The sequence below is a fragment of the Monodelphis domestica genome, chromosome 4 (assembly GCF_027887165.1).
Source record: "Monodelphis domestica isolate mMonDom1 chromosome 4, mMonDom1.pri, whole genome shotgun sequence".
Taxonomy (NCBI): Eukaryota; Metazoa; Chordata; class Mammalia; order Didelphimorphia; family Didelphidae; genus Monodelphis; species Monodelphis domestica.
The window spans coordinates 225655204-225668318 of NC_077230.1; the positions used below are offsets into that span (position 1 = coordinate 225655204).

The following is a 13115-nucleotide window of genomic DNA, read 5'->3' on the forward strand; positions in this document are numbered from 1 at the left end:
AAGCTTCACTTTCCCAATCCTATGCTTTTATTCATGTACCTTATAATCCAGTGACTCTGCACTTATCCTTTAAAGCCCAATTCAATCACCATCCACTCCATGAAGTCTTCCTTGAGCTAACACTTATTAACACCTTCCCCTTTTGGACCAACATTAGTCCTTTCTTTCTGAAGCTGTTGAACACATGTGTTATGTCATTTTGTTTTATCCGTATACCACTAGACAGTACGGTTTGAAAACAGAGACTGTCTTATCTAAGTTTCGTTTCTTCCCCATAACTCAGGACACGAGTGTAAAGCTTTTAATGAACATTTGCTATTGTTATAGTTTTAATTTTTGGAATAGCAGATGCCACAAAGCTAAGTGAAAAGATAAGAATGATCCCAGGGCTTGAGACTCTGGCCTTAGAACCAATACTCAATATTTTTTTTTTCAACCCTAACCTTCTGTCTTTGACGTTAAGAAGTGTCTGAGGCCAGATCTCACTTTTGACTCTAAGACAGAAGGAATAGGTTTTGTTTGTTTTTTTAAGGACTAATACAAGAGTTGAGAGTCATATATATAACTGTATGAAAAAATACTCTAACTCATTATTAGAGAAATGCAAATGAAAACAACTTTGAGATATCATCTCACACCCATGAGGACACCAGCACACTGCTAGTGGAACTGTGAATTGATCCAACCATTTTGAAGAACAATTTGGAATTATGTCCAAAGAAGTATAAACCTGTGTACCTTTGACCAAACAACACCTATTGGATTTATTTCCTAAGGTGATCAGACAAAAAAGAAAAGAACCTATCTGTTCCAAAACACTTATAGCAGCTTTCTCTGTGGTGGCAAAGAATTGAGAACTGAGAGGATGCCCATCAATTGGGGAATGGCCAAACAAGTTATGACATATGATTGTAATAGAATATTACTGTACAGCTGTAAGAAATTAGGAACAGTTTAATTTTTAAAAATGGAAAGGCCTACATAAAACTATGAAAGTAGAATCAAGAGAACATTATGTACAACAACAGAAATATTGTTTGACGAATGACTTGTGTCTTTCCACTTTCAGAGAAAGAACTGATAGAAAGAAGCAAGATATTGTTTTATAGCTACATATATCTTTTTGTCAAATGATGCATTCTCTAGTGTGGGAAGGGGAGAGAAGAAGGGAGATACTGGGGGATTTTAATGTAACAAACAAATTAATTAAAAAAATAGAAAAGAGCACTGACTCTAAAGTTAGAAAAACAGGGATCCAATCCCACTTCTGATACTGTGTGAACCTGGACTAGTCACTTACCCTTCCCTGAGCCTGAGTTTTCTCATCTGTAAAATTACTAGATGGTCTCCAAGGTCCCTTCCCTCTCTGCATTTATGATTCTAAGATTTTAGGTCCATTTTATCTATTCAACCTTATTTCAAATTCAATAAAATCCTTTGCATCAGGAAATTCTCTTTACTTTGTCTTACATGTGCCATACTTAATTCTGTCTTCATGTTTTTATTAACACCCTCCTCCCCTAGAATAGATGTCCTTAGCCCTTCTTCACAACCAGCCTCAAGATCTATATGTAAATAGAATGAAGGAAAGCCAGTGACACCTGGAATGGTGCACCCACAGAGCTCTTCTTAAAATCTTTAACAAATTTTTTTTTTAAACCCTTACCTTCCGTCTTGAAATCAATACTGTGTATTGTTTCCAAGGCAGAAGAGTGGTAAGGGCTAGGCAATGGGGGTGAAGTGACTTGCCCAGGGTCACACAGCTGGGAAGTGTCTGAGGCCAGATTTGAACCTAGGACTTCCCATCTCTAGGCCTGGCTGAGCTACCCAGCTGCCCCCAACAAAAAATTTTTTTTAAGGAAACTACTGTCCTCATACCCACCTAAGCCTCTCTTAAGTCTCTTATAAGTGCTTTTTCCCTCCTTAAAATGCCTTGTCTTTGTGTATATGTTGTATCTCCACACCCGCAAAAGAGAAACTCATTGGGAGTAAATTTATGTACAGAAAGCATCATTGTGCTTTTCATGTAGCAAATGCTTAACTTTTTTTGAATTTTCTTCTATAAAAGTTTTACTGATTTCTCTGGCCTGTTCTGATTTTACCTCCTTTCCCTGGATTTCTCCTGATGTGTATATACACATATTCTATTCATATTCTATATTTAATATTCTATAGTTATATAGTTAACATATTCTATAGTTAATAAATTTTATATGTAAAAGTCTTATCTCCCATATTAATTGGACTATACACTTCTTGAAGGGAGAGATCATGTATTAGACTTCTTCACAGTTCCTGAGCACAGTGTTGGGTCTAAAGCAGGCACCTAATGAGTGTCTGATTTAGACAAATTTTAAAACTAGCAAATCCAACAAGCTAGTTGAGTTGTCAGCAACGGACTTGCCACCACAAAGTAAAAAGGCTGTAAATTAATCATATCCCCTTGTCTTTTTATTTTTCTTATGTAGGCTAACTGAAAATGGACAGAAAAAAAAGCAGCTACAAGCTTCTCACTGTTGGTTGCTAAAAAATGTCTCATTTAAAAAATCAACCCTTGCTTCTTCCCTCCTGAAACTGTTTTAGTGATTTGAAATAGCAACTGCAGAAACCATTTTTTATTTACCTAACATACCTTTTGTTCTCCACAGGAACCTCAGGATGGGCATGCTTCTCCTTGGACAGTTTAACTATTTCATTACTGGCCTCTTCTGACTTGATCAGATTTTCAAATTTTGGACTTTCTTCATCTAAGCTGTCAGGTTCCATTTCCTCAAAAACTTCCTTCATTAGAGCTTCATGGTCTTGGTTCTCTTTCTGAAGGTCAGGTCGGTATTTTATTTCTTGAATGGGAATTTCTGAGTCAGTCTCAAGAGAGTCTAGGAAAACCTCATGTGAATCTTTGTTTAAAGGTGGTTCATTGGATCTGACTTTTAAGTTGGTATGATGGACAGGGGGGTGAATGGAGAATTTTGGAACTGGTTTAATGGTATTCATATTGCAAATGCATGAAGAGATGCTGATATGAAGAGTTGGTTGTATATATAAATTTGAAGTTCATAATAGCACTACCTGAAAAAAAAATGCTTGTTTTATTTTCTATGTCTACAGAAAATTATTAACAGTTATGCTGAGCAAAAATTAAAATGAATTCCTAATATAATTATGTTAAATAACCTATAGGCTTTCATATTTTTCTTTTTTCTCAAGGGACATGGGAAGATCTATAGTTAGATATTTGAGTTTTTTTCTCTCCACAGAAACACATCCTTATGTGAAATTAATGAGCAACCTTAGTAACTAAGTGCAGTTTAAAGAAGGAACTGAATTGTTGGATGGAAGCAGATTCCCATTTTCAGCTTCCAAAGGGTTTGTTATAAATAAACCAGGACAAAGTCAAATGGTAACAGCACATTGATGAGTTCATTTCAAACAACCTGGACAATTCAAATGAGTCATGTTCATCTATATTCATGTATGGAGTAATAGGTCATCATTTGTTAAAGCAGAACAGATACAAGGTCAGTGCTTCAGTGAAGGAGAGATCGTATACTCTCAGAGCTGGAACTATGAATAAGAAGCTTATTCTATTGCTGGCCTTACCTTGACTGACTAAATGATTTGGAGCAGATTACTTAACCTTTTTATGGCCAAGTTGAAATATGAGTTCCCTTCCTATCACAGAGGTATAACACAAAAATAAGTTGGAATCCCTGTACAAGTAAAGAAAGATGCACTTATTCATTCTGACCTAAGTTTCCTTCCCTCCTTTTTTTCCCCAGAAATTCACTTTTTGGGGGTCTCTTTCCTTTGCTCTCCTGGCATCTTTGCAAATTTTCTACAGATCTGAAAACTAAAGCCATCTTTACTATTAGCAATTACCGACTGACTTTTGTTGTCATTCTTTTTAGCTAATCATGACCTTAATAACTAAAGCTTTGCTTGCCTCATAGATGGTTATGAGGGTTAATGTTGACTATTGTGTTAATGTTTCCAAGGAACACCATGAACTCCTTAGAGAAAAAGTACGACAATAAACACAAGAGGTTAAAAGCAATAATTATTTTATATTGCTAATAGTGGTTCTCATCAGTTAACTATCACTTATATAGTTTGCAGAATCAAAAATCTCATGAAAATTGGTTATATAGCTAGATTCTATAACAATTATTATTTCATTACTAAGAAGCAGGTTATTCTGTTGCTGTTTTTAAAAAAATAAACATTAAATGAAAAATGGTTTCATTTGAAAATAGAAATTATAACCTGGCTAATCTTTTATGGTAAATTTAAAGATTAAGGCCAATATATTTGGAGACTTGAATAATGAGTATTTTATAGTTTAAAAGGTTCATTATATCTCTTTTCTCAGTGATTTAAGAATTGTCCTTTTGATTTCTCTTTAGAGGTCTTGATAATCTCTGTTAAGAATAAGGTGAGAAAAGTACAAATAAGGTGAGAAAAGTAAAACTTCAATATTTATAGATGAATATAATTTGGTGGGGGCAAAGTCATGAACTACAAAAAAGTAGATCTTTTAAGTTGAGGGCTGCTTTTACAAAGCTTTTATAAAGCTAAGAAAGCAAACACAGAAATTTTGAGTAATTTGAGAATTTTAAAGGAAGCTCAGTGGACATAACTCTGGTTAAATTACCTCATTCTGTTTTCACAGTATGGGGGATTAGGAGATGGTAGTGAAAAACCTGCCATTAACCAAATAGGCTGGAGTACACTTCTTTTTATGATAAAGGCAGACAACTGTTTTTCTAATTATATGTGGAAGTAAGAACTTAAGAGATTCATACTCAGAAATCTCTTCTACCTTTGGGAAGTAGAACATTACAATTCTTGTCTATTTGGGGGTGGGAATGAGTACTGATCCACTAAATTGTGTGATCTTGGGGAAGACTCTTCATCTCTAGTGGACCTGTTTCCTCCTCTATAAAATAAGGAAGACCTACAAAGCTCCTTTCTGTTTGAGTGTTCTATGAGTGTATCAGGGAGTGAATTCACATGGCAAAATTACTTTCTTCAAGTTACAGATAAGGTAAAAACTCTAAAGATCCTATCTCATCCTCTTACTGCTAGTAGTATCTTTTCTTCAAGATTAACTCCCTCAGTTGTGCTAGATCTGGAGACAGCAAAAAAAAGTAAATTCAAATGCTGCTTCAGTTACTAGCGATGTGACTTTGAGCAAGTTATATATAATGTCTCTTTCCCTTAGTTTTTCCCTCTGTAAAATGAGGATAATAAACGCATTTACCTCCTAGGGTTGCTGTGAGGACGAACTGGAGTATTTGTAAAGTACTTTGAAAACTTTAAAGCATTACATAAATGCTTTTATTACCTGTATATAGCTGTGTGCTTGTTTTCTGGGCTATTCCATGAACAAGACATTCCATCTCTGTGCTATGGATATTTTCTTTTCTTTTCTTTTCTTTTTTTAGACCCTTACCATCTGTCTTAGAATCAATACTAAGTACTGGTTCCAAAGCAGAAGAGTGGTAAGGGCTAGGCAACTTGGGTTAAGTGACTTGCCCAGGGTCACACAGTTAGGAAATGTCTTGAGATCAAATTTAGACCCAAGACTTCCTGTCTGTACGTCTGGCTCTCTATCCACTGAGGCACCTAGCTGTCCCTTTGGGCATTTTTTTCCTCTCCTACCCTCACTAGTCTTCACTAGTCAGTTGTGTAAAAATGTTAAGTTTCAAATAAAATCCCACCTTCTATAGGAAGCTTTCCCCAACTCCTGCCTTCCCTTTGTTAATTATTTTCTACTTATCCTGTACTTATCCTCCCTTTGTATGTATTTGTTTTCATGCTGTCTACAGCCCTTAGAGTATAAGTTTCTTGAAAGTAGTGCCTCCTTTAGCACCCCCAGTACCAGGCTGAGTAGGTGCTTAATGTTTATTGATTGATTTATCATTAGATCAGGAGCTCCTTGAAGGCTAGGATTGTATAATGACTTTCCTTGTAATTCCAGAGCTTGGCATGAGTCTGGCACATAGTAGGTGCCTGAGGTCCTAAATTACACCATAAACTCCTTGAGGGATAGAACTGTCTTTTGCTTTTCCCTGTAACCCCAGAGCTTAGCATAGTACCTGGCACACAGTAGGTACTTAATGTATGCTCGCTGACTGATTTATATAGGCAAAACACTAGCACTCTACTCGAAGGGCCTTTCTCCCCAGTTGCCCCTCCAACAGCTCAAACTCTCTCAGGGCACTCTCTTCTTGCAGACGGCTGGGAGGCCGGGGGAGCGGATGCCGGCCACGGCCCCGCCCTCACCAGCCCCACCATGTTTCCTGCTCTAGTTCCACGGGTGCCCCACTCCGCCCTCCCAGACTGGGCTCGGGACACGTTCCCTCCACGCCTCAGCTTCTGTTCCAGGTTGTCCCCTCCCTTCCTCTCCGCCCGCCGCCAACACTGCCCCCAACTCTGTGGCTCAGTCTGGCCTGACAGGGCGATCGCACGGCCAACGGCCAGTCATTCACCTGCCCCGTGCTCCTCCGCGGCTACTACCGAAGTACTCCTACATCCTGCTCCTCCGCCGCCGCCGCTGCCGCCCCCTGTCGCGGCGGCGGGAGGCCGGTGATACCCGCCTCATTCTCAGAGTGACGGTCCCGCCCCCTTGCGCTCACGTTGGCTTGGTGGTTGCCCTGGCGCTACCCTGGCGACCGAAGCACAACAGAGATTTCCTCCACTCCACCCTTTCCACCCATCCCAGCTGGGACATTCGGACGAGTCCATTCCGGGTTTCTTTGAGGGGGGAGTGTGGGGAATAAGAGATTAAGGGAAAGGCAGCGGCGCTACTTGGTATTTAAAAGTGTTCTCATTGCTGGATATGCGTCTTTTGTGCTTCCCTCTCTACTAGTATGGGGTGCAGGCTATTGGCCGCCTCTGTAACCATCAATAGGAGCTCCCTCTCCCTTTCCTGGCTGGGGTCTGGGAGGCGGGCGTGGTTTGACTCCACCAGGCTGCAGTGGGAGGTATCTTGTTTGATAATTCGGAGGGCGGGGAGTGTACATAACATACTTTTAACATTTAATCAAGAAAATAATAAATCAAGTCCTAATTTGTAACACTTGCCTGTTTGCATAAATGCTCACCTTACAAATTTAACAAAATGTTCTTCCATGTAGGTAACAGCTTCCTCACACGCACCCCAAAACCCTTTGGGGATTGGGAGAGTTGGAGCTGGAGAGAATAGAAGGGTAGGATAGAAAGTAACCCGGGAGGAAGAAACTGACTTCATAAAAGCGGTCTCCTGGATGGAGCACCCTGGTCTAACCTGCCTCAGATGCTTTACTAAATGGGTCATCTAGAGAGGTTATTTTACCTCTCTCTCTCTCCACCTTGATTATCTCAGAAGTAAAATGGGTACAGTAAAAAACAGCCACCTCTTACAGAGTTGTGGTGAGGATAAAATGAGATAATAAAAGTTTGACACCCCCTTTCTTCACACTTCCTCAATTCTCACACACAATGAGCAGCCGGGTCCCCAGAAAACAGCTACTTCTGCTACCTTCAGCCTGTCAACAAGCAGTTATTAAGGGTTACATAGTGCTACATATTGGAAATAACAACTGCAATACAAATGCAATAAATAAACATTTATTAAGCACCTACTATATCTTGGTCTCAAGGAGCTTCAATCTAATGGGGGAGACATAATGCAAAGCAAGCCATATACAAGAGTAATAGAAATCATTAAAAGAGGGAAAACACTGGAATTAAGGGTTGAGAAAGACCTTCGATGATGGTGGGATTTTAATTGGGATTTAAATAGAAAAATAGTTCCTACCTTCAAGGAGCTTACATCTAGGAATAACCTTGAGGAGCTGGGGTTTTATTTGCTATTGAACATAGATCATAGATGTGCTTCTCACATCATCAGCCATATTTAATTAGCTTTTTAGAAAGGGTATTTCTTCAACAGGTAAAGCAACCTATGACAGTGTATAGGAATAAATTGTCCTCTTTCCTACTCAAACCTGGAAGCATCTTCTCTTTTCCCAGCACACACACACACACAAGGTCTTTGGGGAGATTTGGCTCAAAATGGTAGTGAGGGACATGTGTAAAGAACACATATAACAAAGCTCTTGATTGCTGGGAGTTTTTTTCCCTCATGAAGTTAGCCTTTAGATGTAGCTCTATGCTGGGTCCCAGGAAGTTCATACCTTTGTAGAGTCCATAGATTTCATTCTCTCCACCTTGAAGGATCAAAATCCTTGGAACTGCCATTCCATGGTATATCTGGATACTTTCAAAAGAGAGAAAGCACAGGGATTATTAGTTCTCACCATGACTTTGATTCTCTCTGTCCCTCAATTCTTACCCAGGCCTACATCCCACATTGGCAACAAGTTTCCTTTCTTTCCTATCTCAATCCTTTGGTAAAACTGCTCAACTCTAAACTAGAATCCTTTACTCCTTTGTCCTATTGCTTATCACACCTCACCTAAACACATTATTGGTTTGCTCTCAATATATGCTTCTTTTGCTCCTGTTCAAGTGCTGCTGAATAGAGTTGGAGGAAATGATGAGTTGACTAGATCTACCAATAATTTGTATTCCCTAATCTCAAGTGGGCCCTCACTGTAGTAATGCAAACTTTTTATTCCTCTCTAATTTATTCCATATCCCACTTTCCACTAAGGGTATTTGGAAAGTGCTTATCTTTTTTAAAGCCATCCATGATACCTCTTACCTCCCAAATCTCAATTTAAGACTTCACTTCTTACTTCACACACAAAAAAGAGACAATTATCTGAGAGCTTGGCCTTCTTACATCCTCCTCATGTCATGTCATCTGGACATCTTTTCTTACTACCTTTTCCTTTGCTCTTATCTCACATGAAGAGGTGGCCCTTCTTTTTGCCATGCACAAGCCTGATGCTGTCTGCTCTTTACTTCTGAAAAATTGCCTCATCTTTCTCATTTTTATCTTCAATCTCTTCCTTCTTGCTTCCTACTTGCTCCTTCACTGCTGCCTATTTACATATCCATGTTTCTAGAACGCTCTGACTTCTTATTGGTTTCCCTGCCTTCCTTCAAGACACAAGAGTCATTCATTAGATGCTAAAATGGTACAAAGCTAAAAAATTCCCCATATCCACAAGGTCGTTTATAGAGTTCATCCCAGGTACTGTTTTCTCTAAGCCACTTCTTTCAGAATGGAATCTATTAAGATGTTTCCATTTCCTCATAGAATAGGATCTCATCACAGTAAGAGAGGGCCACTGGAGTTTCTTGAGCAGGAGAATTACCTAGTTTCATGTTTCTCTTCAGGGATGACATTTTGGTGAGGAATAGATGGGAGTAGGGAGAGCTCCTGAAAGGTAGGAAGAGGAGTAATTAGGAATCTAGTGTGGTAGTCCAGATAAGAAGTGATGAGGTCCTGAAATGGAATGAAGAGAAGCGATAAATATGAGAAATGTGGAGGTAAATTGACCAGACTTGACAACTGATAGAAATTTGTGTGAGTACAGAGTTGAGAATGACTCTTAGGTTGTAAACCTGGGTTCCCCAAAAAATCATTGTACTCTTGATGTAAATTGGGAAGTTATAGTGAAAGGAAGGTTTAAGGAAGAAGATAATGAGTTATATTATGAATATGTTGAGTTTATTAAGATGCTTACAGGAAATCTAGTTTGCAATATTTAATAGGCAGTTGGAACCCAGGAGAGAGACTAGGGCTGGAATTAAAGATCTTGGAATCATCTGCAAAGAGATTATAATTGAACTCATGGGAGTTAATGAGATCATTGAAAGACAGTGTAAAAAGAAAAGAAGGTCAAGATGTAGTCTCTTGGGGTGCACCCTACAGTTAGAGGGCAATACATGGATAATGATCCAGTGAAGGAGCCTTGAAAAAAAGCTGCCTGAGAAGTAGGAAGAGAACTAGGAGACAGTACTGTCATGAAAATCCAGAGAAAAGAGAGTAGTAGTCAATACTAGTCAAGTGTTGTAGAGACATCACAAAAAAGAAGTAGAATGAGAGGTCCTTGGATTTGGTAATTAAGAGATCATTGTTTAATTTGGAAAGCAATTTCTGTTGAATGTTGACATTGGAAAGCCAGATTGTAAAGGGTTGAAAAAAGAGAGGAAGGGAGGGGAAGTGGAGACAATGAGTGAAAGAAGCTTTATTTTTTTTTTTAATTTTGAAAGAGAGGAGTGATAGTAGCTAGAGAGAATAATAGGGACTGAATTTTTTTAAGGATAAATATTTAAGCATATATGTAGATGAAAGTGAAAGTGACTAGTAGATAGGGAGAATTTGAACATTAGAGAGGAAAGATGGTTTCCTTGCAAGGATAAGTTGCCAGAGGAAACAGAGTAGGAAAGGATGAAGGACATAGGTAAAAGGATTGGCCTTGATGAGTACAAGGCCATCTTTTCTTCAGAGAGTGGAACAAAATAGAAGTTGGAGATATAGAATAGAGTAAACCATGGAATTCAAGGCAAAAAAAAAATCTTTGTTTTCTCAGTAAAATATGAGCCAAGGTCCTTTAAACGGACAGAGGCAGAAGGGAGAGAAAAACGGGGGACTTGAGGAGAGAAGAAAAGGTTTGGGATAGTTGTTGTGGGGAGTATAATAAAAAAAATCAGTTGTTTAGGTAGCTCTATGCTGGGTCTATGTTTAGTTATTTTTCTGTTGTGTATAACTGTTTGTGACCCCGTTTGGGGTTTTCTTGTCAAAGATATTAGAATGGTTTGCAATTTCCTTCTCCAGTACATTTTATAAATGAGGAAACTGAGGCCAACAGGATTAAGTAACTTGCCCAGGGTCACACAGCTAGTAAGTGTCTGAGGCCCTGTTTGAAATCCGGTCTTCCTGATTCCAAACCTAGCACTCTATCTGCTGTGCTACTTAGCTGTCCTTAAAGAGTCAATTAGGTAAGAGTAATTGGATTACCTGTTTGTAAAAAGACCTGGTTAATATTAAATAGCAAATTTGGCAATGGGGATCAAGTGACTTGCCCAAGGTCACACAGCTAGGCAATGTCTGAGGTCAGATTTGAACCTAGGACCTCTCTCATCTCCAGGCCTGACTCTCAATTCTCTGAGCCACCCAGCTGCCCCCTGAAAAGGAACTTTAGAAGAACTTGAATAAGAATCCCACAGGCTATTGGTGCCTTCATATCTGAACAGATATATTCCAATATTCATTAAGAGAGATAAAGTGTCCATATTTATGAGATCACACAAGGGACAACATCAACACACCACATTATATGTGGGGATGAGGGGAGGGAAGGAGAGTACATTTGAAATAGCTATAAACTAGATGATGATAATAATAATAATAGCTAATATAGCATTTATTGTGTGCTAGTCACTGTATCAAGCATTTTATAATTGTTTTCTCATTTGATCCTCACAACAACCCTGAGAGGTAGGTGTTATTATTATCTTTATTCTACAGATGAGGAAACTGAAGTAGAGGTTCAGTGGTCTCCCCAGGCTCACACAGCTAAGCATTGTGGCCAGACCTGAATTCATGTCCTCCTGATTCCAGGCCCAGAATTCTCTCCACTGAACCAGTTTCTTGTCTCTGGCTGGGCCTTGAGATTTTCTAGCATTGTGAATAATATGAGTTTTTGTTTATGAATCTCCTATAAAAGAAAATCTATGTTTTTGGTCAGAATTTCCAGGGCGATAGGCCAGAGGAATTCTAAAGATAAAGAATGTATTATTTAAATTTCATCAAAATATTTAACAGCCATATCTCTTGTGGAGAAATACGGACTAGATCATATAGTTAGATTTATTTAGAATTGACCAAATGACTATGTCTGAAACTTATAGATAATGATGATTAAAAAAAAAAAAACTACACAAGTATGTATTTGGCCTGAACGACTGAAGCCAAGTGGGTTGCTCAGAATTAGGTTGGAGAAAGTGGAATATAATATTTTTTTTAAAGGAACCAACTTTGGAAGGAGTTGTACATTTCAATAGTTAATTCAAGATGAAGCTCCGTGTCTTATTTTCAGCTTTTAATAGACCTAGAGAACATCTGGAAGGAGAATTTTCTCCACTAATGCCCATGTGGCATTCCCTCATCCAATATGCCACCTCTAGAATTAGACTTTAACATTCATTTGGATAGATTTAAAGATATTTGTGCATTTGGAGATATAGGATGCTTTTGCCACCTTATTTTTTCCCCCTTAAGTTTGCAAAGGAGCAAAGAAGGGGAGTAAAAACCAATACACATCAACAAGTCTACAGTAATGACCACAGATGACAAATTTGCACATGAATGCATTTCAGAAAGTAAGAGGGCTCCTTCTCTTAGAAGGTACAGCATTGTAAAAATAGAATTACATTTCATCTAGATCAAAACCCCATTATAAATATAGTAAATTACTATGACTTCAACCAGGAGATGTAATAGGAGATTATGTTGTTGGCTTAAATTAGTGAACCCATTAGTGAACAGTGGTTCAAACCATCTTCTTCATCTGGTACTTAGTTGTGTGTAGACGAAGCATGATATATGCTCAGTCTGTTGGGTAGTATAATTTTCTTTTTTGATACTTTAGTGTATTTGTAGACCATACAGTTAATGCCTACAGCTTCATGACTAGCATTTGTTTCTTTTGATAACTTGGGAAAAATAAGAATTAATTAAAAAATAAACATGGTTTTGATTTGTCTCCGAGAAGAAAAAGCTGAGGGATCATTTGTTTGTCACATTGACATTTATAAAGGATTTTAGTTGAAGATTGCTCATTAGTTATTCTTAAGTTCCATATTCTCTGAATGAAAGAATGTTTAATTCCTTGTCAGAAATTTTAGCTAGATATAAGGAAGAACTTTATTACCGAATGCTGGTGAGTAATAGAATAGAGTATTGAGAAAGGATATAAAATCTTCATTAGAAACCTGAGAACAGAAGAGATATTTATGTGAAATTATTTAGATACTGATTCAGGGCAATAGAGAAAATGATTCCCCAAATTTTCATTTTTCAGAATTAGTCTCTGGTCTCTTTTTTAAATGAAGCTGCCTGCCAATTTTCCTTTGAAGGTTTTGGTTTACCCTATAGAGAAATCATATCGGTGAATGTGGTCCATGATTCTGCACAATATAATATGAAGGAAAAA

General features: G+C 38.2%; 1 protein-coding gene across 3 annotated transcripts in view; it reads right to left on the minus strand.

Annotated features, from left to right (window-relative positions):
- JHY (junctional cadherin complex regulator) overlaps window positions 1-6726 on the minus strand; it is a 162239-nt gene extending 155513 nt beyond the window's left edge. For 2 of the 3 annotated variants that reach the window (XM_007494619.3, XM_016433786.2), the window contains exons 1-2: window positions 6492-6717; window positions 2633-3069 (exon numbers count right to left, since the gene is read on the minus strand). In XM_007494619.3, coding sequence (XP_007494681.1) covers window positions 2633-2994 — 362 coding nt within the window. In that variant the 5' untranslated portion in view covers window positions 2995-3069; window positions 6492-6717. Of the gene's footprint in view, window positions 1-2632; window positions 3070-6491 lie in introns of all 3 variants that reach the window. The other variant, XM_007494618.3, reaches the window with a different exon arrangement.
- Window positions 6727-13115: the final 6389 nt, after the last annotated feature.